Source organism: Teleopsis dalmanni, chromosome 2 (genome assembly GCF_002237135.1).
Source record: "Teleopsis dalmanni isolate 2A chromosome 2, ASM223713v2, whole genome shotgun sequence".
Classification (NCBI taxonomy): domain Eukaryota; kingdom Metazoa; phylum Arthropoda; class Insecta; order Diptera; family Diopsidae; genus Teleopsis; species Teleopsis dalmanni.
This window is the reverse complement of record NC_051847.1, coordinates 190,113,369-190,140,161: the sequence shown is the minus strand read 5'-3', so window position 1 is coordinate 190,140,161 and position 26,793 is coordinate 190,113,369. Positions and strand designations below refer to the sequence as shown.

Here is a 26,793-nt window from a genome sequence, read left to right as displayed (position 1 = left end):
GCATTAACCAAAATATTTTTAAATCACTGAAAAAGAAATTATTGCAACAAAACGCGAAAATACAACTTGTATTGCGATCAGAACAATATATAAAATAAATAAATAAATAAAACTCGTTAAATAAATTGCAACTCTGGTGTTGAGAAACAATTCCCAGTACTTTTTTTAATTGGATTTATTGACACATTTTGTAAAAGCAACAAATATTAGTTGAAGTAAACGAAACTTTTGAGTTTGTTTTTGTTGATATTAACTATGCATGTATAATGATTTTGTTATTACAACAATTGGATAAAATTATAAGACTTATATGTGTATGAACTTAATAAAATATACGAATAAAAATTGCAAATTTCACTATTAATTACTTATTTAGTATCTTAATATAAACGCATGTGAATAATATATTAAGGAAATTGCTTTCAAAATTGATTATAAATAAATTTGTTTGATGCAGAGATAAAATTCTATTTAAATTATTTACTATCTATTTGCAATGTTTCTAAGTATTGCTGATAGTATAATAATATTAATATATAACGTAAAGAATAATTATTTTAATAATATATTTCTTCGTTGAAAATGAATGATTTCAATTATTAGTAAAGTAACAACAATTAAAAAAATTACTTCACTGTTTTGAAAGACGAACGCTTTTTCACTCAAACGGTCGCTTAAATAAATTGAAAAGTTGACCAGGACAGCTAAAATAAAAAAAAAATGAGTCACGACGTTTTAAAAACCATTTCCATTAAAAACGAAGTAGGCCCAAACATTGATTTTTTATTAACGGATAAAGATATAGTGAAATCGGAGGACAAAATTTCTAATATAAATGATAGGGTCCATTTGAATGCTGACGGTACAAAAGAAGCAGTTAAGGATCGTATTCCAAAATACAAATGCGGTAGCTGCTTGAAGTCATATAAAGTATTTGGTGTAAGTACTGTAATTGTTATTTAAATCAGTTTTTATTTAGGTCTTATACTTTGCTTATACTTTACAGATGCTTAAAAAACATTTAGCTGTGTGCTATTTGAATAGTAGTTATCACTCTCGAAAAGCAGAAATGATAAAAAATATACAGAAAATCGAAGAGGATGCGGTTAAACTAGAGAAGGAGAATATATGCTTTTGCTGCGGTGAAAGTTATGATACATTTCATGTAAGTTTGTCATAATCTGATAATTTCATAAATGTGTATATCTACGTTTAAAGGCAGAATAAAATTATAATTTTAATCTTCTCGTTTAAGAAATTCATTTTTGGATAGACAAATTCAATAAAGTGAATAAATAAAATTTTTTTTATTTCAATAAGTTCCTTATTTCTAATAAAATGTATCAGTAAATTAGTGAATATATTAATTTTATTATGATTCATATACACGTTGTAAATTGATTAAATTAACTTATTTTGATGTTAAAACCTTAGTACTTTAATTAATATTAAGAATATAAGTTAAGGTTCTTACTTAATTATTCTGTTATCTTGAAATTTTTACACTGTTAATTACGTATTTTGATGTATTTATTTTTTTTCTTTCTAATTTAATTTTTTTTTTTTTAGAGAGGTCATATATATTGCTCTGATTGCCCAAATTCATTTAAAACTCAAATAAGTTACGAACGACATGTTTTTATAACGCATTCGGAAGTTGATAAATTTCCTTGTTCCAAATGTGAAGCAAAATTGCGTACAGCTACGCTACTGAAGTTACACAAAAAGCAACACACAACTTCTGAAAGATTGTATGATTTTTGTACTTAAATTTTGAAAAATTTATAATTACAATTATAAATTTATTATTACAAAATATATATTTTTTAATTTCTGCAAAAGGCATAAACGTGCACATACAAGAAAGGAACCTTTTATTTGCGACTTTTGTGAGAAGAAATGTTTTTCACCGGGTGAATTGAAAATACATCGTCGTTGTCACACCGGTGAAAAACCCTACGCATGCACTGAAGTAAATGTTTATTTATTTTATTTTTATATAAGATTAATTAAAATAAATGTATAATTTTTTAGTGCAACCAAACATTTTCTACTAAGAGCTCACTTAATCGACATTTGAGACGGCATACAGGTGAAAAGCCCTACACTTGTACTGAAGTGAATATTTCATTTATTGTCATTTAATATTTAATAATAAGCATTCATTTTTTAGTGTGAAAAAAGTTTTGCTATTAAGCACGCACTCAATCGTCATATGGAGCGTCATATTGGTGATAAGTCACAGTATGAACACATATTAAAAACTAATAAGAAGTAATTATACTTAGGCTGAAAGAATAAATTTAATATAAGTTAAATTTTATAGACATAAAAAACAAATCCAAATTCATTCATCTAAAAGCAAGAGTAAAAATGAAAATCAGGAGGACAAACTGAAATGCAAAGATTGCAAAGCGATATATACGACAGAGGAAGAACTTAAGATTCATTATGAAACTGGAACTCATATACGTAAGTTATTTTTAATATATATAATATTTTAGTATATATGAAGAAATTAGTAATTGTTTTGAAAATGAATTTGAAATTAAAAAAAAATATAACATTTATTTAATAATGTTAAATCTACACGTATATATCATTTAATTTATTTTATAAATTTTATACAAACTGATAAGAAAATAACAACGCAGTTAGTTAAGAATGCAAGAGAGCATAAAGGAATTTACCAATACCGCAAAATATACTAATAAAAGTTTAGTCTGCATCTTCTATTTCAGCGGCAAAGTTAAATCCGATATTATCATATTCTTTGTATAATTTGTTGAGAACTTTAATGCCCAAAAGATTTTTCTAATAATATAAATAATATATGAACCAAGATTCAATGAAATTATTTTTTCTAAGCTTAGGGTACGTTTTCATATATATTTCAGCTGAATATAACAAAAGCAGCCCTAAAGATGTGAAAGAAAGAAAAAAAAACTGCACGCTATGTAGCATAGAATTTAATTCAGTTAAAGATTCGATCTTTCACTTCCTGAAGATACACAGAGAGCATCCACAGACTTTCCTCAGTGCTAAATGTGCCCAAAACTTAGAACCAAATAATGTCGCTACGTCATCAGAAAAGCATTACAGAAGTGATAATTCCAACGAAAACCCTATTGAAAATGTTACTCCAACTGATAACAATGTCTTGCCATCACTTAAATATGAAGAACTTTCGTCAATGGTAAATGGAGTTATTAAACAAGAATGTATAGTAGATGAAAGAACTGAACCAACCACAGAAAAATTATTATTCAATAACGAAAATAAAAGTGAAAGGATACAGCCAACACATATGAGTAATAATGAACAAATATACATCAATGATGAAGTTATTATGCAACAATTTATAAAACAAGAAGATCCCGATGCACCTGCAGAGAATTTACTATTAGAAAGCGAAATGTATAGTATTATAACAATAGAAAATGAGACTATTAAAAATGAACCAGAATCTGCTGTTACTGAAACTCCAGACGGTACAATTATAAATGATCGAATACCTCTCGATTATGGCGGTGTTTCACAAAAAGTAATAGAAAATAGTGAAACTGAAACAGTTACTGAGCAATTAATTATGGAAAACGAATCAACTGTGTTCAAGTAAGTGATATATACATAAATAAAGAAAATAAATATCATAATTCAAATTTTTACAGTGTTCATAAAAGTAAAAACAGAAATGAGCAATATATTAATTGCGACTCTTTTAAAAAGAAATTGCTGAAATTGGGTGTACAGAATAACCTCAATCGTTCTTACAACAGTGAAAAACCATACTCCTGTGCTAAAGTGAATATAATAATTACTGTTGTGAAAATAAACATAATAAGTGTATATTGTTATTATTTTATTTTAGTGCAATAAAAGTTACTCTCTCAAAAGGTCACTGAATTATCATATAAGGTATCATTGTGGTAAAAAACTTAATACGTGCACTGAAGTATATAATTTAATAAATTTTATTTAAATTTAAATAATATAAGTAAAAATATTTTTAATAGTGTAACAAAATTTTTGCTTCTAAGAAAGGACTCAATATTCATATGAGACAACATACTGGCGAAAGACCTTACAAATGCACTGAGGTATATATTTTAATTATTTTCAATTTAACAATCAATATAAGAAGTCTATATTTCTAATAGTGTAATAAAGGTTTTACTGTTAAGAGCTCACTTATTCTTCATATGAACCAGCATACTGGTGAAAAACCATGCATATGCACTGAAGTATATATTTCAATTGTTTTATATAATATTAAAAATAATAATTACATAATTTCTTAACTTTTTAAGTGTAATCAACATTTTTCTACAATGAGCTCACTCAGAATTCATATGAGGCGACATACCGGTGAAAAACCCTACAAATGCACTGAAGTATAATATTATACTTATTTTCATTTAAGATTCAACATAATAAATATATATTTTTAATAGTGTAATCAAAGTTTTTCTATTATGAGTACACTCAGGATTCATATGAGGCGACATACTGGTGAAAAACCCTACAAATGCACTGAAGTACATATTATAATTATTTTATATTCGATTAAAAATAATAAGTATTTAATTTTGAAGTGTAATCGACATTTTTCTATAATGAGCTCACTCAAAAGTCATATGAGGCGACATACTGGTGAAAAGCCCTATTCATGCACTGAAGTATAATATTGTAATTATTTTCATTTAAGATTGAATATAATAAATATATATTTATAATAGTGTAATCAAAGTTTTCCAATTAAGAGTTCACTCAATGTTCATATGATGCGACATAAAGGCCAAGAACCATTCCCATGCACAGAAGTATATTTTTCAATTATTTTCAAATAAAATTAAATATAATAATTAGATCTATTTTTAATAGTGTAACAAAAGTTTTGCTGTTAAGCAAGGACTCAAGCTTCATATGAGACATCATACTGGCGAAAAACCCTACAAATGCACTCAAGTATTTATTTTAATTATTTTTAATTTAAGATTCAATATAAGAAGTCTATATTTTTATTAGTGTTATAAAAGTTTTTCTATGAAGTGTTCACTCAATATTCATATGAGGCATCATACTGGCGAAAAGCCCTACTCTTGCACTCAAGTATATCTTTTAATTATTTTATATAAAATTAAAAATAATAATTATATAATTTTTAAGTGTAATCAAAGTTTTTCTACAATGAGCTCACTTAAATGTCATATGAGGCGACATACCGGTGAAAAGCCCTACTCGTGCACTGAAGTATATGTTTTAATTATTTTATATATAAGTTTAAATAAAAATATATTCATATTTAATAGTGTAATATAAGTTTCTCTTACACGACCACATTCTATCGCCATATGAAGCAACACACTGGTCAAAAACTCTACCCATGCACTAAAGTATATGTTTAAATTACTTTATTTAATATCATGTATAAGAACTAAATTTTTTATAGTGTAATAAAGCTTATTCTAAGGACAAACTTAAGATTCATATAATGCAGCATAGAGGAGAAAAACCATTCACATGCACTGAAGTATATATTTTAAACGTATTCAATTAAGTTTTAATATAATAAGTATATTTATTTATAGTGTAATAAAAGTTTCGCTTTCATGAGCTTACTCGATAATCATATGAAGTGTCATAGTAAACACAAGCCCTACTCATGCACTGAAGTATGTATTCCATTTTTTATCATGTAAGATTAAATATAATAAGAGATTATATATTTTATAGTGTAATAAAAGTTTTACTGCTAAGCAAGGACTCAAGGTTCATATGCAGCGACATACAGGTGAAAAGCCATTTTCATGCACTGAAGTATATTAAAATTATTTATATATAAGCTTAAGTATAATATGTAATTATATTTTTTTTAGTGTAATAAAAGTTTTGCGTCTAAGCAGAGACTAAAGATTCATATGCAGCGACATGCAGACCAGAAGCCACACGTTTGCAATGAATGTGGGAAGTGTTTTCTACAGGAAATTGAGCTACGTTATCACAGAAAAACTCATTTACACCCATTTGCCTGTGATCAGTGTGAAGAAAAATTTAAAACCAATAAGAAGTAAATAATTATTTATATTTATAAAAAATAAATTTATTAATAGCTTAACTTTGCAGACTTGAACAACATATTGAAACTCATTCATCTGAAAACAAACAGAAAAATGAACCTCAGGGACATAAATTCAAGTGCAAAGATTGCGAAGCGATATATTCGACAGAGGATGAGTTGAAAATTCATCATAACACGGGAATTCATTTAGGTAGAGTATTTTCAATATGTGTAAAATATTTATGATTTAAGAATTTAATTATAATATGATTAATTATTTCTTTAAATAATAGATATTTTTGAGGTTAGAAATCTTTATTTAAATTTATAATTGTTTTCCATAAGTTTTAGACTAAAACGTGAAGTTACGGTTTTAAGATTTAATCGCCATAATTTTGAATTAATTTAAGTTCAAATATACAGCATTTATTACTGCACATATATCGAATTAATTCTGATAATGTAAACGTAAACTAAATATCAATTCAAATTATATTTAATAAATAAAAAACTGACTTATAATTTAAGGCATTTGAACAAACTATTTCTACTAAGAAAAATATATCTTTGTATATCTTCCCACACGATAATTTTTCGTTTTTGAATCAAGTGATCATAGCCTGGATTTATGCCATTTCGTAATGAACCATGTAATATTATGTATTAAATTTTTATTATTATTCTTTTTAAGTTTACGAATAAGTTTTTCAAACTTCATAACAGCTTTTATATCCATTTATTTTATAACATAAATCTTTTGAATTATTTTAAATAATTTTTTTCTATATAAAATTTTTACAATTTAAAGATTTGGAAAAACGTCGTAGAGACGAAGCGAGTTTTGACAAGAAATTTAAGCCATGTTCCGATAAAAATCAAATGAAAAATATTACAAGACCTAAAAGAAAAATTAAATTACCCGTAAAATATCGTGAAGAAAATTCTTCTATTGTCCAAGAATTTATAAAGGATGAAGTATGTGAAATAAGCACAGAGCAAATATTATTAGAAAACGAAGAATACAATTCTATGACACTAGAAAATCAGAGTATAAAAACCGAGCCGGACACCACTGTTCCCGATACTCCAGCTAGTTCATTCAAAAGTGGCGTTGCAGAATTAGAATATATAAAATCAGAAACTAATGAAGCAAATACATAGAACTTATTATTAGAAAATGGAAAAAACACCAAAAACTTTTTTCGAGTATTTGAGAAGTGTCTTTGCAGATAATCGATCAGTCGGCGGTGACATTTGCTGTATAAAAAAACTAAAAGAAAGGAATGATATATAAACAAAGCTGAAAAGTATTGTTCCTTCAAAGAATCAACAGCTAGAAAGGAAACATGCTTTTACCATCATAATAGATTTTTTAACAATAAAAACTATTGCAAATTGCAAATTATTTTAAAATAAAAAGTAATATTCAAAAATTTTATTTGGAATAATTGAGTTTAACAGTATATGTTAGTTAATATGTATGTTTCTTAGTTAATTTTGATTATAATTATAATAAATAATTTATTATAAATATGTTATATTAGAAGTATGTTAAATTTGCTGATATTAAGTAATTTGAAAAGTTGTGGAAAATTGTGACTATAAAACGTGGATATTGTGATTATTCAAGACGCTTGCGAGAATATGCAAAATCATTGTTTAGAAATCTGTTACAATATAATGCTCAAATTCACCTTTCATATTATTAGTTGTAACGATAATTACATTGAGTTTTTATTTTGAAACATACTATACTAAAAACTTTTACAATTTAAAAAAAAAATAAATAAATTTAGCTTAAGTATTTAAGTGTAATTTTAATTGAAAATATTACTACAACCTAAATAAAATCAGACATTAGAGAAAAAATAAACCGAGAGTTTTCTTACGAAAATTTATTTGTTGAAACATTTTTTTCACATGTATCGAAATCTTCTCTGTCATACACAATCGTTATCATAATCTTTATCGTAATTACATACATATATAATATATATATTTAAAGTAATATAATATATATATTATTTAAAGTAATATAAAAATAACATAAAGTCCACTAAAAAACGAATACAATTACAAATATTATTTTGTTATATAACAATTCTATTGTATTATAATATAAAATATAATTTTTATACTTCAATTTATGATATAGTTATATAGAAGACATATATAATAATTTAAAGTAATTAATAAATGTTATTTAATTTATAAATACAAAAGTTAATTTTTTCACTTAAATTTATTGTTTTAAAATAATTATTTAATTAAATCAAATAAGCAGATTATTTTTGTGTATTAGATCTGACCACATTAGCCTAAATAAAGATAATAAAATAAATAAGTTAACAGGTAAATTGATTGATGATCATTGCAATCAATAACACTATCGCTTTACTGAATGAAATCAATGAAAAATATATATTTTAAAAGATACTACTACTACTTCCTAAAAGACATTTGTCTTGCCGTTTAAGTGTTAGAAATAATAATACTTATCAAAATACTTAAGTTTTTGTTTTTTAAGTGACACTATTCTAAGGAACTTGAGCATTGTAAGTTTGTGTAGCTTTGGCTACTTGTGGAAAAAAACGATTAGTTATCACTTCTAATTTAACAGACATGAATTCTAAACCTGGCACTTGCAGTCCGCACAAATTATATTCATTTGTTCCCAGGGAAACATTGGGCCATAACGAACTTTTTCCAACACAAAAAAAGTCACAAATTGTATACCGACTATAAACTAATTAAAAAATTCGAATATTTCCTAAGACCATTGATGATGAGTACTTGGTAATACGCGAAAGAGCGTCAGCCAAATTTCAACAAATTAACTAAAATTTATGTTGTCTTTTCATTTTTATTCGAACCCTTCTAAGAAAAAAACATTTAAAGGATTGGTGGAGGAGCTAATGCTTCGGATTGGTTAACTACGATTGTTTGACGTCGTAATGACAATATAACTAAATTCATTGAACGTCACTAAGAATGAGAAATCCGCTGCGGTTGAATAAGTGTATAAAATAAATCTTCTCCGTGTGTATATAAATTTATCTCGTTGCGTAAATTGCAACTCTGAAGTTTGTTTTTTTTTTGTTTGCACTTTTGACACATTTTAAAAAAGTAACAAATATTAGTTGTACTACATAAGAAGTTTTCGAATTTGTTCGTGTTTTCATTTACATAAATATAAATTGCAAATAATATCATCAATAAGTTATTTGGTTTCTCAGTATAATCTCGAGTAAATAATGTACTGAATAAAATCCAATAATAAACTGCCTCAACTTTTAACCCTATGTTAACCCTATGTCGAATACATAAAACTAGTTATATTACAAATTAAAATTTTCACTTTCGAAATATGAATATATAATTTAAAGTATGATTATTTTAATAATAATAAGAAATTTCACCGTTGAAAATGATTGACTTTCCTTGTTGCTAAAACTAAATGGTATTCGTTCCATTTAAACACTCTCATGAATAAATTGAAAAGTTGACCAGGACAGCTAAAATAAAAAAAAAATGAGTCACGACGTTTTAAAAACCGTTTCCATTAAAGACGAAGTAGGCCCAAACATTGGTTTTTCATTAACGGATAATGATATAGTGAAATCGGAGGACAAAATATCTAATATAAATGATAGGGACCATTTGAATACTGACGGTACAAAAGAAGCAGTTGAGGATCGTACTGAAAAACATAAATGCGACAATTGCTCTAAGTCATTTAAAGTATTTGGTGTAAGTACTGTAATTGTTATTTAAATCAGTTTTTATTTATGTCTTATACTTTGCTTATACTTTACAGATGCTTAAAAAACATTTAGCTGTGTGCTATTTGAATAGTAGTTATCACACTCGAAAAGCAGAAATGATAACAAACATACAGAAAATCGAAGAGGATGCGGTTAAACTAGAGCAGGAGAATATATGCTTTTGTTGCGGTGAAAGTTATGATACATTTCATGTAAGTTTATCATAATCTGATAATTTCATAAATGTATATAATTAGGATTATTTAATATTCACCAAAGTTAGAATAAAATTATGATTTTGATCTTGCCGTTTGTATAAAAAACTCTTTTTTCAATTGCAAATACAATTAAATATTTTTGTATATATACTCGTTCAAAATGTCCAAAGTTAAAATGTTCTATTAACACAAAATTATTAACTTTCTTTGTCTATGTCTGTTAATCCAAAGTAGTTTCTAAATACATATAACGTATTATTAAGACAGTTTTTATGGTCTTTTCAAAATATTTAAAATTATATTGTGGTAGCTCTTGTAATTTTGTCTATACTCTAATTCATACTTTGTCTTCTTTACAAATTGGTATAGTAAGAACAATCAATCTTAATTTCCATTGCCTTCTCCAGCCATATCATTTGAAAATGTACGAATAGTTCATAAAACAAGAAAATTATATCTAAATATGTAAAAAAACTAAGCTTTCTTTTTTATAAATTTATTTATTTTTAATAAAATAATGACTATTATTGATACATTAGCAAATTACTGAAAATATTAATAATATATAATTAATAAAAAATAATTAATTCTTTTGGTTTAACTTATTATATATATATAAAAATACGTCTAACTATTAAAAATATTAGTTAAGTATCGCTTCATAAAATATTTATTGATTATCACGAAATTCTTATAGAGTAGGTCTGTTCCACGAGCTACTCATAGTAAAACTCAATTTGCTTGTGGAACGCACTTGTGTATACACAGTGTTACTCAAAGTTACTAGAAGTAGCTCGTGGAACAGACCTTATATATGAAACAATATTTTATTTTACTAATGAAATTGTTTTTAACTCATATTGTTCTTGTGAAGCGTGGAAAAATAAATTGCTTTGATTGTCCAAAATCCTTCAAAACTCAACTGAGTTACGAACGACATATTTTTATAATTCATTCGGAATTCGATGAATTTCCTTGTTCTATTTGTAATGCAAAATTACGGACAGCTACCCTATTGAAGTTACACGAAAAGCAACACGCAAGTCTTGGAAGATTGTGGGCCTGCAAAATATGCGGCAGAGATTTCACTCGCAGTTTCCATTTAAAACGTCATCAAAAGTACACATCGTGCGCAGGAAGCTTAAAAAAAACCATCACTTGTAAAGTGTGTAATAAAGTGTTCTCTGGTGTAGATAGTTTGCGAAAACACTTAAAACGGCATTTTGCCACACAACTTGCAAAAATTAAAGAATTTATGTGCCCTATTTGTAAAAATAGTTTTCCCAGTTTGTCGATTTTAAAGTAAGTTATAATGTAATAAGTTATAAATGATTTATACATTTAAAAAGTCTATTGAAATTAATTTTTAATATTTTGCAGAAAGCATAAACGTAGACATAAAGAAAAACGTTTTACTTGTGACTTTTGTGACAAGAAATTTCTGTCAGGGTGTCAATTGAAAGACCATCGCCATTCTCACACTGGCGAAACCCCTTATATATGCACTGAAGTAAATATATCAATTATTTTTGTTTAATATTATATAACAGGCATTCATTTTTATAGTGCAATCAAAGTTTTACTACCAAATATGCACTCAATAATCACATGAAGCGGCACACTGGAGAAAAACCCTACACATGCACTGAAGTATACTTTAATTGTAATATTTTAAAATTATATATAATTTTAATAATATATTTTTTATAGTGTAATAAAAGTTTTGCGGTTAAGCTGAATCTTAATAGACATATAAAGCGGCATACTGGAAAAAACCTCTATTCGTGCACTGAAGTAAATATTTGAATTATTTCATTGAAGAATAACATTATATTAAGATACTATTTTAGTGTAATAAAAATTATTCCGTTAAAGGCGAACTTAAAATTCATATGAGGAGACATACAGGTGAAAAGCCATTTACGTGTACTGAAGTAAATATTCCAATTATATTTGTTTAAAATTATATATAATAAAATATGTATACATATTTCTATAGTGCGAACAAGGTTTTACTCGTAAAGGAGCACTCAATGTTCATATGAAGCGACATAGTGGGGAAAAGCCACACGTTTGTTCCGAATGTGGAAAACGTTTTATGCTAGCATATCAGCTACGTTCCCACAGTAAAATGCATGTACGTCCTTTTGCTTGTGCTCAGTGTGAAGAGACATTTACAACTAATAAGAAGTAATTCTATTTACATTGAAAAAATAAATATATTAATGGTTTGGTTTTACAGGCTTGAGCAACATGTCAGAATTCATTTGTCTGAAAGCAAGTTGGCGAATGAGGCTCGAGAACAAAGATTCAAATGCACAGAATGCAAAGCAATTTATGCAACAGAAGAAGAACTTAAAACACATTATGATACAGAAGTTCATATACGTAAGTTATTTTTAATACACAATAGAATTTTGTTGTATAAAAAATGTGTTATTTAGAAACACAGAAAAACAGTTGTTATGTTTAGTATTTTCAAGCATTTGATCGCTTGTTATATCGAGTATTAGTTAAATTAGAAGTCTACTGTATATGAAGTATATGAAGTTTGAGAATATTAAGAACAGAATGATACAAGTTCAAGAAGATTAGGTTGCCCAGCAGGTATTTACGTCGTCATTATGTTGTAAAATTATTGTAGTTTTGTTGTGTAGTAATGTGCTAATGTGCTAACGCTGATTGCAAATTCACAATGGTTATCGATAGTTAGAGCTTTATAGATTGTAGATTTGTATGAGAGAAAAAATCATAAAATTTTAATTTTATTTAAACTTTTGGCTAAATTTGAAAATCAAGAATTATTTTACTCAGACACATCATGTCTACAAATAAATCTACAAAATTTTATCCACTGTTACAGAAATGAACAAAATAGTTTATTTAACAAATATTGTGAAAGAATATGTCAGGTAGTTGGAAACGTAAGGATATGTGTCAGAAGGAGTCACATTATTTAATCCGTCATCTGCATCGGTGATAAAGTTAAATCTGACACATATATTATCATATTCTTATAAATGTTAACTGCAGGTGTTGTATTTATTCACAAACTGAGTTTCCATAATTTTTCTTTTTTCTTATCGTTATGTAGATATATCACAAATAGTTCTTAAATATTTAAATATATTTTATAAATGATTGTTTTTTAAATGTAATGCACGTTTTTATATAAATATCAGATAAATACACCAAAAACAGCTCCAAAAATGTGAAAGAAAAACAAAGAAACTGTACGCTTTGTAACAAAAAATTTAATACAGTGAAAGCTTTGAACTCTCACCTACTTAAGATACATAGAGAGCATCCACAGAATTTCCTCAGTGCTAAATGTACCCAAAACTTAAAACCAAATAATGTCGCCACGTCATCAGAAAAGCATTACAGAAGTGATAATTCCAACGAAAACCCTATTGAAAATGTTACTCCAACTGATAACAATGTTTTGCCATCACTAAAATATGAAGAACTTGCGTCAATAGGAAATGGAGTTATTAAACAAGAATGTATAGTAGATAAAAGAACTGAAACAACCACAGAAAAATTATTATTCAATAACGAAAAGAAAAGTGAAAGGATACAGCCGACACATATGAGTAATAATGAAAAAATATTCATCAATGATGAAGTTATTATGCAACAATTTATAAAACAAGAAGTACCCGATGCACCTGCAGAGAATTTGCTATTAGAAAGCGAAATGTACAATAATATGACAATAGAAAATGAAACTATAAAAACTGAACCAGGATCTGCTGTTAATGAAACTCCAAACGGTACAATTATAAACGATCGAATACCTCTCGAATATGGCGGAGTTTCACAAAAAGTAATAGAAGATAAAGAAACTGAAACAGTTACTGAGCAATTAATTATGGAAAACGAATCAACTGTGCTCAAGTAAGTGATATATACATAAATAAAGAAATTAAATATCATAATTTAAATTTTTGCAGTGTTCATAAAAGTAAAAACACAAATGAGCCATATATCAATTGCGACTCTTTTAAAAAGAAATTGCTGAAATTGGGTGTACAGAATGACCTTAATCGTTCTTACAACAGTGAAAACCCATACTCCTGTGCTAAAGTGAATATAATAATTACTGTTGTAAAAATAAACATAATAAGTGTATATTTTTATTATTTTATTCTAGTGCAATAAAAGTTTCTCTCTCAAAAGGTCACTGAATTATCATATAAGGTATCATTGTGGTAAAAAACTTAATACGTGCACTGAAGTATATAATTTAATAAATTTTATTTAAATTTAAATAATATAAGTAAAAATATTTTTAATAGTGTAACAAAATTTTTGCTTCTAAGAAAGGACTCAATATTCATATGAGACAACATACTGGCGAAAGACCTTACAAATGCACTGAGGTATATATTTTAATTATTTTCAATTTACCTATTAATATAAGAAGTCTATATTTCTAATAGTGTAATAAAGGTTTTACTGTTAAGAGCTCACTTATTCTTCATATGAACCAGCATACTGGTGAAAAACCATGCATATGTACTGAAGTATATATTTCAATTATTTTATATAATATTAAAAATAATAATTATATAACTTTTAAACTTTTTAAGTGTAATCAACATTTTTCTACAATGAGCTCACTCAGAATTCATATGAGGCGACATACCGGTGAAAAACCTTACAAATGCACTGAAGTATAATATTATACTTATTTTCATTTAAGATTCAACATAATAAATATATATTTTTAACAGTGTAATCAAAGTTTTTCTATTATGAGTACACTCAGGATTCATATGAGGCGACATACTGGTGAAAAACCCTACAAATGCACTGAAGTACATATTATAATTATTTTATATTAGATTAAAAATAATAAGTATTTAATTTTGAAGTGTAATCGACATTTTTCTATAATGAGCTCACTCAAAAGTCATATGAGGCGACATACTGGTGAAAAGCCCTATTCATGCACTGAAGTATAATATTGTAATTATTTTCATTTAAGATTGAATATAATAAATATATATTTATAATAGTGTAATCAAAGTTTTCCAATTAAGAGTTCTCTCAATGTTCATATGATGCGACATAAAGGCCTAGAACCATTCCCATGCACAGAAGTATATTTTTCAATTATTTTCAAATAAAATTAAATATAATAATTATATCTATTTTTTTAATAGTGTAACAAAACTTTTGCTGTTAAGCAAGGACTCAAGCTTCATATGAGACATCATACTGGCGAAAAACCCTACAAATGCACTCAAGTATATATTTTGATTGTTTTTAATTTATGATTCAATATAAGAAGTCTATATTTTTATTAGTGTTATAAAAGTTTTTCTATGAAGTGTTCACTCAATATTCATATGAGGCATCATACTGGCGAAAAGCCCTACTCGTGCACTCAAGTATATCTTTTAATTATTTTATATAAAATTAAAAATAATAATTATATAATTTTTAAGTGTAATCAAAGTTTTTCTACAATGAGCTCACTCAAATGTCATATGAGGCGACATACCGGTGAAAAGCCCTACTCGTGCACTGAAGTATATGTTTTAATTATTTTATATATAAGTTTAAATAAAAATATATTCATATTTAATAGTGTAATATAAGTTTCTCTTACACGACCACATTCTATCGTCATATGAAGCAACACACTGGTCAAAAACTCTACCCATGCACTGAAGTATATGTTTAAATTATTTTATTTAATATCATGTATAAGAACTAAATTTTTTATAGTGTAATAAAGCTTATTCTAAGGACAAACTTAAGATTCATATAATGCAGCATAGAGGTGAAAAACCATTCACATGCACTGAAGTATACATTTTAAACGTATTCAATTAAATTTTAATATAATAAGTACATTTATTTATAGTGTAATAAAAGTTTCGCTTTCATGAGCTTACTCGATAATCATATGAAGTGTCATAGTAAACACAAGCCCTACTCATGCACTGAAGTATGTATTCCATTTTTTATCATGTAAGATTAAATATAATAAGAGATTATATATTTTATAGTGTAATAAAAGTTTTACTGCTAAGCAAGGACTCAAGGTTCATATGCAGCGACATACAGGTGAAAAGCCATTTTCATGCACTGAAGTATATATTAAAATTATTTATATTTAAGCTTAAGTATAACACGTGATTATATTTTTTATAGTGTAATAAAAGTTTTGCGTCTAAGCAAGGACTCGATATTCATATGATGAAACATACAGGTGAAATGCTATTTTCATGCACTGAAGTATATTAAAATTATTCATATTTAAGCTTAAGTATAATACGTGATTATATTTTTTATAGTGTAATAAAAGTTTTGCGTCTAATCAGAGACTAAAGATTCATATGCAGCGACATACAGGTGAAAAGCCATTTTCATGCACTGAAGTATATATTAAAATTATTTATATTTAAGCTTAAGTATAATACGTGATTATATTTTTTATAGTGTAATAAAAGTTTTGCGTCTAAGCAGAGACTAAAGATTCATATGCAGCGACATGCAGACCAGAAGCCACACGTTTGCAATGAATGTGGGAAGTGTTTTCTACAGGAAATTGAGCTACGTTATCACAGAAAAACTCATTTACACCCATTTGCCTGTGATCAGTGTGAAGAAAAATTTAAAACCAATAAGAAGTAAATAATTATTTATATTTATAAAAAATAAATTTATTAATAGCTTAACTTTGCAGACTTGAACAACATATTAAAACTCATTCATCTGAAAACAAACAGAAAAATGAACCCCAGGGACATAAATTCAAGTGCCAAGATTGCGAAGCGGTATATTCGACAGAGGATGAGTTGAAAATTCATCATAACACGGGAATTCATTTAGGTAGAGTATTTTCAATATGTGCAAAATATTTATGATTTAAGAATTTAATTATAATATGATTAATTATTTATTTAAATAATAGATATTTTTGAGGTTAGAAATCTTTATTTAAATTGTTAATTGTTTTCCATAAGTATTTCACTAAAACGTGAAGTTACGGTTTTAAGATTTAATCGCCATAATTTTGAATTAATTTAAGTATAAATATACAGCATTTATTACTGCACATATATCGAATTAATTCTGATAATGTAAGCGTAAACTAAATATCAATTCAAATAATATTTAATAAAAAAAACTGAGTTTTTCAAACTTTATAATAGGTTTTATATCTATATATTTTATAACATAAATCTTTTGAATTATTTTAAATAATTTTTTTCTATATAAAATTTTTATAATTTAAAGATTTGGAAAAACGTCGTAGAGACGATGCGAGTTATGACAAGAAATTTAAGCCATGTTCCGATAAAAATTCAATGGAAAATAGTACAAGACATAAAAGAAAAATTAAATTACCCGTAAAATATCGTGAAGAAAATTCTTCTATTGTTCAAGAATTTATAAAGGATGAAGTATGTGAAATAAGCACAGAGCAAATAATTTTAGAAAACGAAGAATACAATTCTATGACACTAGAAAATCAGAGTATAAAAACCGAGCCGGACACCACTGTTCCCGATACTCCAGCTAGTGCATTCAAAAGTGGCGTTGCAGAATTAGAATATATAAAATCAGAAATTAATGAAGCAAATACATAGAACTTATTATTAGAAAATGGAAAAAACACCAAAAACTTTTTTCGAGTATTTAAGAAATGTCTTTGCAGATAATCGATCAGTCGGCGGTGACATTGCTGTATAAAAAAACTAAAAGAAAGGAATGATATATCAACAAAGCTGAAAAGTATTGTTCCTTCAAAGAATCAACAGCTAGAAAGGAAACATGGTTTTACCATCATAAACGATTTTTCTAATAATAAAAAGTATGAAGATTACAAATTATTTTAAAATAAAAAGTAATATCCGAAAATTTACTTTGGAATTAAGTTTAACAGTATATATTAGTTGATATATATTTTGTTAGTTAATTTTAAAGGATTATAACTATGAAATTTTAGAAGTATGTTAAATTTGCTGATATTATGTTATTTGTGGAAAATTGTGACTATGATTAGGAGAATGCTGATTATTGTGATTATTCAAGACGCTTGCGAGAATACACAAAATCATCGTTTAGAAATCTGTTACAATATAATTACAAAATTCATCTCTCATATTATTAGTTGTAACGATGATTATGTCGAGATTTTATTTTTGAAACACTTTTATTTTGAATACTTAACTTAAAACTTTTACAAGTTTTAATTTTGTACAATTAACAAATGTACAATTGTTAATATAAATAAATAAATTAAATATTGCATCAGTGAAAACTTACGAAAATTTATTTTTAAAAATTTTTGTCACATGTATCGAAATCTTCTCTGTCATACATAATCGTTATCATAATCGTGATTACATAAATAATATATATATATATTATTTATTTTTTTGCCGGACTTATGGTATGATCACGAGAATTAAAAAAAACGTAAAATTCTAATTTTTAATAATTTTCTTTATTAACGCCTTCAAAGTACTCTCCTCCTGCGGCAATACATGCATGTCAACGCTTGATCCAATTTTCCATACAAGTTTTATAGGCCGCCGAAGGTATGGCCTTTAGTTCACGGAGCGAATTCTTTTTTATGGCTTTTATGGTTTTTATGGTCTAAAAACGCGTTCCTCGCAATGGCAATTTGAGTAGGCGGAAGAGGAAAATGTCACACGGGGCCATATCTGGAGAGTACGGTGCTTGTTTGATGATATTGATGCAGTTTTTGGCCAAAAACTACGACACATCCAACGATGTGTGAACCGGTGCGTTATCATGATGTAATATCGAAGAGTTTTCCTTCCATAAATATGGCCTCTTATTGCAAATAGTCTCACGCAAACGACGCATAACGGCCAAATAATACTCGTTATTGACCATCCGGAAGGAATTCATAGTGCTCCACACCACGAATATCGAAGAAAACAGTTAGCATAACCTTGATTTTGGACCGACTTTGGCGTTCTCTTTTCGGTTACGGCTCACCTTCGAAGCACCATTCAGTCGATTGTTGTTTGGTGGGCATGTCAAATTCATACACCCATGTCTCATCACCAGTTATGATGCGTTCAATGAATGTGGAGTCACTATATGCGTTGGAAATCATTTCTTTGGTCACATCACAACGATGCTTTTTTTTGAATGAAATTCAGGTTTTTTTGGCACCAGCCGAGAAGCGACGCGTTTCAAACCCAAAACATCAGTTAAAATGTGTACGGCCAATCCATATGAGATGCTCAACAACACTGCAATCTCTCAAATCGGTTCACAACGATTTTTCAACATGATCTGCTTCGCCGATTCAATGTTTTCTACAGTAACAAATGTTATTGGGCGGCCAGGGAACTCATCATGTTTCAAGCTTGTCTCTAACAGTCATTCTCAGAAATTCACTTACAAAGACAATAGAATATTCTGTTGTAATTCAAAAATATGATTTTATGCATATAAAAAGGTATTCAAATGTACTCCATAACGTCGTAACTCGAAAAAGATCGTGTATATATACACATTTTTATTACTATATTTTCAAGATACGGCGGATACATTTAATTAATAAAAATTAATTAATAAAAAAAAAACATCAAGTTTTGTTGGAACATTATTGCACATAAATAGGCTTCGTGTAAAGATGAGTTTCTCTGACTGCTTTAATTGCATCCCTGTCGTGCAAGATCAAGAATTTTTTCTTTTCTTACAGATGTCAATGATAAGGAAAAGACAACAAATGTTTGATAGATGATCGTGTTAAAAATGTTAAATTTTGTATTGACAATAAATTATATTCGTTTTGTTCATAAAATAGTTATTTGATATGTTTTAAAATTATTTTTCTCTCGACTAATAATATATGTTTTAAAAGTGATTTAGATATTTGTTTTTGCTTCGTATGTAAATAGGTAATTGCAAATGAAGCAATATAAAAATATTAAATTGATTTGTTTGGAGATATTTAAATATTTTTATTATGAAATAAATTGTTTTATAGTAAACACTATTCGCAAATTGTGACTCGGGCAAATTACAACAAGAGACACAAAATCACCTGAGTTTTAACTTTCATCAAGCCGTTTTTTTTATGAAAAACTGATATTTATTTATTTATCATCAATTATTTTACGTAAAGTTAAATTGACCTGCGTAAGATCCGATAAAAAAATTCATAAAGGACGGAGCCCTGAAATTATTTACGAAAACTGACAGGCTTACCAACACTACGTTATCGAATCTCAGAATGGTTACAGGCTCCTCGGGAAGGTATGCAGATCTGAGGTCAGTTATTGCTTAGTCTGATGAAGTGATAAACAATAATCTAGTCAAAGCGTAGAGTGGGATTATGAAGAAACGTTAATAGAGAGTAAAAGGGCTCAAGTGCACTGATTCAACTAGCCTCAACATAATAAGATTTAAATCGAGATTGACAATATACATTTTATTTTATCACTCATTTTTCGTTAGTTTATGCACTATAAGAGATACTCAGTGTTTCTATTAAAAATTAAATGGATAAAGACTAAGGAAATGGCTTAACAATTTTAAACGCCTATGATATTAAATAAAAGCGAAAGTTAAGGTTATTCTGGCTGGCGGTAAGCCACACAAAGATCCAATGGTTGTTAGTGATACCAGATCTCTATGTAGGTTTACTATAAGCATAAATAGGATGTTAATGTTATTTTTTAAATCCAAGACCTGCTTACAGCTCCATTCATAAGACGTTCTCTCATTTTTCGAATTCTGGATACCCCAAGAATTTTAAGATTGTTCGTTGTAACGCATAGCATAAATCTAAGTGTTTTCATATATGGGTCAAAATATCAAATCCTTCCCAAATGCTATGAATAATAAATATATTAAAAATTTACATTAATGGAATATACAAATTTAGAAGAAAAGCGCTGGAATTGGTATCAGTTCCGAAACTAACCTAAGCTTAACTATTCGGTATCAACTTTAACTTACGCTTTTTTATAAATAATTAAACTACATACTTGAAAATTAACTTACGAAATTTTTTTTGTTTCAAATTTAGGGTTTGTATCACTTGCACACTAATGCATTTTCAATACAAATAATGACGATTTTGCCAGTTGCACCATCCCTACAAATATATTTGAACACAGCAATGAGTAACTGTCCGCAGGTAAAACAAAAGAAAATGAGTCACTACGTTCTACAAACCATTTCGATTAGAGGCGAAAGTGGTCCTATAACAGATATTATTAATTTTAAGCTAGCTGACAATAGTACAAACAATTCTGAACTTCAATCTAATGAACACATTCCCGAAGCATTACCTCCAAGTGCTGAGGAAAATCAAAATTGTCGTTCTCAGAAACATATGTGTAATAAATGTTATAAGCCATTTAGTCAGTTTAATGTAAGTTTTAACATTTTTATTATTTTAAAAATATATTTATTTTAATTTAAATAGGATCTTAAGAATCATTTGGCTTTTTGTCACTTTGAAGGCGGTTACCATTTACGGAAAGCAGAAATGTTGAAAAATATTGAGAAAATTGAGAAAGATGCAACTAATATGGAGACCAATGATATATGCTTTTGTTGTGGAGAAAGTTATGATACATTTCATGTAGGTCATTTAAGTATTTTGCTAAAATTAATAAAAAAAAATGTATTTTCTATTTTAAATGTATATCCACAACCTTTTAAAAAATTAAATATAAACATTTTTATAAGGTACTAGACTCAACGAACATAATATTCATTGATAGTATCAATGAAAATATTAATATAATTCACATACTCAAGTTGTTTATTAATGATAAAAACTGCGTGAGAATTTCATGACAATATATATTTTAAAAATATAAAAATATGACGATATTAGTAATTTTAAATCAATATTGTAATTTTTATATTTAGTTTCTTCTACGTATATTGTATATGGTGTATAGTGTATAATATTTGCATTTGTTCCCAGCTAGAAATCTCAAACAAACGTTCTTTCAATTTATCTAATTTGAATAATTTATTTAAATCTCAAAACTTTATTTGGTGAAACCATAAAACTGATATCTCAATAATGATCACTATATACCAAGTATTTCTGTTTTTTACAGTTAAATAAAATTTACCATAAGGATTATATTTTGATTAATGCTAATTAATTCATTAATTATAATTAAATTCATTAATTCTAATATAATAAGGCCATACTGGAATCAGTTGCAACATTTCTCTCACAAAGTATATTTCTAAAATATATATGTACAGATTTTAAATGAATTAACTAAACTTTAACATTTTGTAAACCAATTATGAGTTTACAACAGTAAAGAATATTTTGTACAGTATCTTTTTCTTTTTGATGTAGATATTTAAATATAATTAATTATCTACGCATAATATCTGGCATTTTTATAATTACTATTAATTATTTATCATATAATCATACATAACATCAATATAACGTGATAATTTTATTAATATATCTGTAATGTAAATGCGACTTTTACATTATTTACTACATTAATTTTTCAAAAAATATATTTTTGATTTATATATCAGTTTGAAAAGAGATATTAGGATTAATTCGAGTTATAAAAAAGTAATAAATTTATTAAATGAGCCTATCAGATCGTTTGACTAATATTCACGCTTTAAAAGTACTGTTCAATCTTTTATACTTTCTTAAATATACGGTAAAGAAGTTAAGTGTTATCATAAAATTCTTATACAAGTTCAAAAAAATATTTATCAATTATTAGACAAACAATTTTAAAATGTTCACATTTTTTAAATCTTGTTCTTGTTTTTTTTTTAGTTGGGTCAAATAAATTGCGATCATTGCCCAAAATCTTTTAAAACACAAATGAGTTACGAACGACATGTTTTCATAACACATTCGGAATTTGATCAATTTCCTTGTTCTATATGTAATGCAAAATTGCGGTCAGATCACCTATTGAAGCTGCACGAAAAACAGCATAAAACTCGTGGAAGGCTTTTCGCTTGTAAAGTATGTGGTAAAGATTTTGGACGTATAGACCACTTGAAACGGCATCAAAAATATACAGCCTGCTCAGCGAGTGCTAATGACACCATTAGTTGTAAGGTGTGTAATAAAGATTTTTCCCGTCTTGATAATTTGCGAAAGCACTTAAAGCATCACCTGTGTATACAACTAACAAAAAGAGAGAAATTTATGTGCCCCATTTGTAAGAATTGTTTTTACAGTTTATGGAATTTGAAGTAAATTTAATTTTTTAATTTAATTGATAATTATAAAATATTAATTGTAAACTATGATATATGCAGTAGACATAAACGTACACACACGGGAGAGCGCCCTTTTGCTTGCGATTTGTGTGAGAAAAAATATCCGTCATTGGATGCGTTGAAAAGCCACCGTCGTTCGCATACTGGCGAGAAACCCTACACATGCGCTGAAGTAATTATTTCAATTATTTTTTTAATGATTAATTTTATAGATATTTATATATTTATAGTGTAATCACTGTTTTATTGATAAGAAGGCACTAAATCGGCATTTAATGCGGCATGTTTGCAACATATGTGGGGAACATTTCATAAAAGTTACACAGTTACGCTATCATATTAAAACTCATATATATCCACATGCCTGCGATAAGTGTGAAGAAAGATTTAAAACAATTCAACAGTAAGTAAATATTTTTTACTTTATAAAATGAATTGAATATTTTATAACATGGTTTTGCAGATTAGAGCACCATACCAAACTTCATACATTAAAGTTCAAAGGAAAAAATAAAATTCAGGAGAGCAAATTTAAATACTATGAATACAAAACTGCTTCTGCAGAACCGGAAGACTACAACGTAAAAATTCAAATACGTGAGTTATTTTTAAGATATATTAAATTTCAATAAAGATGTTCTTGATAAACTTGTAAGTTCACTTATAAGTTAACTTAAGTGTTTTGCTTTTTAACATAAACCCAGGAACCGTAACAGTAAAAGAGTTCGTTTTGTTTTTGTATTATTTTGTGTATAGCAAAATTTTAATATAAAATGGAATTATTATTAATGAGAATTAATTTTTATATTGATTTTAGCTAAATATACCAACAGTAGGCTCGAAGATTCAGAAAAAGAAGAAACAAACTGTACAATTTATGTAAAAGAATTCGATTCAGTTAAAACTCTAAACTCTCATATACTTAAACTAAATAAAGAGAAATCGGAGATTTTCCATAAAACCAAACAAAAAGCACAAAAAGTAAAATTGGATAAGTACGACTCGTTACCAACAAAGATTTATAGAATTGATGATTTCAATGATAATTTTACTACAACAAATAATAAGGCTACATTACCAAAAGAAATGATTGCAGCCGAAGAAGATACAACAGATCGATTGTTATTGGAAAATGAAGAATATTGTGTTATAACGTTAGAAAATGAGACTATATATAATGAGCGACGAACGTCTGTTTCTAATAGTTTAATTGATCCTATTACAAACGCCGTTGTAGAACAGTTTATAGAAGATGAACCACCTGAAGTTTCCACTGAACAATTTTTAAAAAATGATGAATACTGTGTTATAACTCAAGAAAGTAAGACTATGAATACTGAGTCAAGAACTGCTGTTCCTGAAATTGTAGTTGATAGTAAAACAGAGAATCAAACACCGGTCGAAGGTGATGCCATTGTACAACAATTCACTGAGCAATTATTAGAAAATGAGGAACACTGTCTTATAATTCAAGAAAATAAGACTATGAATTCCGAGCTAAGAACTGCTGTTTCTAAAGTTGTAGTTGGTGGTATTACAGAGGATCGAACATCAATCGAAGGTAATGCCGTTGTTCAACGATTCATAAAAGATGAACCATTTGAAGCGTCTACTGAGCTATTGGTAAATGAAGAATACGATATTATAACTCTACAAAAGAAGTCTACAAATATTGAGCCAAAAACAAGTGTTCCAGATAACGTAATTGATACAAATAAAGTGAATCAAATATTGGGTGAAGGTGATGCCATTGTACAACAATTTATAAAAGTTGAACCACCTGAAGCTTACACTGGGCAATTATTGATGGATGAAGACTGCTGTTTTGTAAAGTCAATGAATGAGAGTATGAAATTTGAGCCAAAAACTATTGTTCCTGAAAGTTCACTTGATACTATAGTGGACGATCAAGCATCTATTAAAGTTAATGCTGTTATACAAGAACTTATGGAAGATGATTTGCCTGAAATTTTCATAGAAAAATTTTTAGAAAATGAAGAATACTGTGTTGCAGCTTCAGAAAATGAGACTATAAAAACCACACCGAATAGTGCTGTTTCTGAAAGCGTAATTGATCGCATTACAAACAATCAAACATCGGTTAACGAAAACTTCTTTGCACACAAATTTGTAAAAGATGAGCCACCTGAAATTTCCACAGAGCAGTTATTATTAGAAAAAGAAATATGTACTGTAATAGAAAGCCAGAGTATAAAAATGGAACAGAGAACAGATGTTCTTGAAAGTCAGTTTGATGCGTTTACAAATGATCGAACATCAGTTGAAGGTATTGCACAAAAATATATTAAAAATGAAGTATCTGATGCAACAACAGAGCAATTATTATTAAACAATGAATTATATACTATTACTACACTAGAAAATAAGAAAGTAGTAACGCAGTCAAAAACTACTGTTCTGAAGAATTTACCGAAACAAAATAATTATATTAAATCTTTAGCTGAAAGCCTAGTTGCTGCCGTTACAGACCCTGCATCTGACGATGAGAAAGTACAAATTACGACCAAAGAAAAAGAAAAAAGTGATGATGAGACAAAAATAAAAAGTAACGTTCGGAAACTATTGGATATTTTAGTGGATAGAATTACTTTGACAAAATTTGGTTGGCCACAAGAAACTGAAGAATATGTATGTTTCTTAGATAATTTGTAATTTTAATTTTTGTTTTAAGTTATTTGATTTTTCTTTAACAGGTACTTTGCAGAGTAATAGAAAATTGTGGATATGATTTAAGTAAGGATAAGACAAGCTATGTTGATTGTGATTATGCAACACGCATGCGTGGGTATGTAAAATTGCTCTTTAGTGTTGTTTTACATAATGATTCCATATTGGAACTCTTAAACTATTATCCAATTGATGATGTGATTAAATTTGTATTGGATAATGATGACAACGATTGAAACATGCTTAAATAAAGATATTTTTTTAAAACATTATCTGTAAAAAAGGTAATTATGTAAATGCAGTGCATTTATAGCCGGGTTTTAATATTTAATGTTTATCGTAATAGTAACATTTGTTTATATGCCATAATTTGCTATATAAAATTATATATAACAATTGTAGTAACTTTTGAGTTTGCAAATATTTATTTCAAAAAACTTTGTCCAAGTATTATTAATATCTATCAATGTATTAATATTTATTTGTAAATTATTTTCTATTAATTTTGTTGTAAATTTTAATAATTCATTTGGTGTAGATATTCAGTTTTGATCTAGTATAGATAATTAGAAATATTTGTTTTGGGTCAATGTGCTTTAAATAATTAATTGAAATTAATAAAATCGAATGTAATAGAAATATAATTTATTATTATATTGTGAATTCTTGATGTAATTAATAAGAATTGTTTAATTAATTTATTTCGTTAGATATAAATTACCATATCTATTAGTAGAGTTAACTCATTTAATAAACTGGAAGTTCATACATCTTCAGCTCAATTTTTTCTTCTAAAATAAGTGCTATAGTATTG

At 27.3% G+C, this 26,793-nt stretch overlaps 3 protein-coding genes across 12 annotated transcripts; all 3 read left to right on the top strand.

Annotated features, from left to right (window-relative positions):
* The first annotated feature begins 469 nt into the window (after nt 1–469).
* Nucleotides 470–7,248, top strand: LOC119682268 (zinc finger protein 184-like). Of its 4 annotated transcripts, XM_038095661.1 has the most exons (26): nt 471–939; nt 1,007–1,165; nt 1,570–1,751; nt 1,843–1,972; nt 2,035–2,118; nt 2,174–2,274; nt 2,327–2,472; nt 2,898–3,615; nt 3,672–3,804; nt 3,872–3,955; nt 4,017–4,100; nt 4,161–4,244; nt 4,311–4,394; nt 4,455–4,538; nt 4,596–4,679; nt 4,740–4,823; nt 4,885–4,968; nt 5,029–5,112; nt 5,170–5,253; nt 5,313–5,396; nt 5,453–5,533; nt 5,592–5,675; nt 5,737–5,820; nt 5,880–6,070; nt 6,127–6,272; nt 6,870–7,248. In XM_038095661.1, the coding sequence occupies exons 1-26, from the start codon at nt 721–723 to the stop codon at nt 7,220–7,222; spliced, it is 3,735 nt and encodes a 1,244-aa protein (XP_037951589.1). In that variant the 5' UTR covers nt 471–720; the 3' UTR covers nt 7,223–7,248. The 4 variants fall into 4 exon arrangements, with proteins under 4 accessions (XP_037951591.1, XP_037951589.1, XP_037951590.1 ...); XM_038095662.1 differs by lacking the exon at nt 4,455–4,538; XM_038095663.1 differs by lacking the exons at nt 5,592–5,675; nt 5,737–5,820 and having other exon boundaries at nt 470–939.
* Nucleotides 7,249–9,442: 2,194 nt separating this feature from the next.
* LOC119682267 (zinc finger protein 658B-like) lies at nt 9,443–17,924 on the top strand. Of its 6 annotated transcripts, XM_038095655.1 has the most exons (30): nt 9,443–9,811; nt 9,879–10,037; nt 10,918–11,345; nt 11,424–11,553; nt 11,610–11,693; nt 11,754–11,837; nt 11,894–11,977; nt 12,043–12,233; nt 12,286–12,431; nt 13,226–13,943; nt 14,000–14,132; nt 14,200–14,283; nt 14,345–14,428; nt 14,489–14,572; nt 14,639–14,722; nt 14,783–14,866; nt 14,924–15,007; nt 15,068–15,151; nt 15,215–15,298; nt 15,359–15,442; nt 15,500–15,583; nt 15,643–15,726; nt 15,783–15,863; nt 15,922–16,005; nt 16,067–16,150; nt 16,212–16,295; nt 16,355–16,438; nt 16,500–16,690; nt 16,747–16,892; nt 17,301–17,924. In XM_038095655.1, the coding sequence occupies exons 1-30, from the start codon at nt 9,593–9,595 to the stop codon at nt 17,651–17,653; spliced, it is 4,407 nt and encodes a 1,468-aa protein (XP_037951583.1). In that variant the 5' UTR covers nt 9,443–9,592; the 3' UTR covers nt 17,654–17,924. The 6 variants fall into 6 exon arrangements, with proteins under 6 accessions (XP_037951583.1, XP_037951585.1, XP_037951584.1 ...); XM_038095657.1 differs by lacking the exon at nt 14,783–14,866; XM_038095656.1 differs by lacking the exon at nt 16,212–16,295.
* Nucleotides 17,925–19,747: 1,823 nt separating this feature from the next.
* Nucleotides 19,748–26,314, top strand: LOC119682270 (protein suppressor of hairy wing-like). 2 transcript variants are annotated; one of them, XM_038095665.1, is made up of 10 exons: nt 20,319–20,686; nt 20,740–20,993; nt 21,082–21,429; nt 21,484–21,642; nt 22,837–23,264; nt 23,331–23,463; nt 23,522–23,694; nt 23,755–23,888; nt 24,109–25,940; nt 26,006–26,314. In XM_038095665.1, the coding sequence occupies exons 3-10, from the start codon at nt 21,124–21,126 to the stop codon at nt 26,213–26,215; spliced, it is 3,375 nt and encodes a 1,124-aa protein (XP_037951593.1). In that variant the 5' UTR covers nt 20,319–20,686; nt 20,740–20,993; nt 21,082–21,123; the 3' UTR covers nt 26,216–26,314. The 2 variants fall into 2 exon arrangements, with proteins under 2 accessions (XP_037951594.1, XP_037951593.1); XM_038095666.1 differs by lacking the exons at nt 20,319–20,686; nt 20,740–20,993 and adding an exon at nt 19,748–19,948.
* Nucleotides 26,315–26,793: the final 479 nt, after the last annotated feature.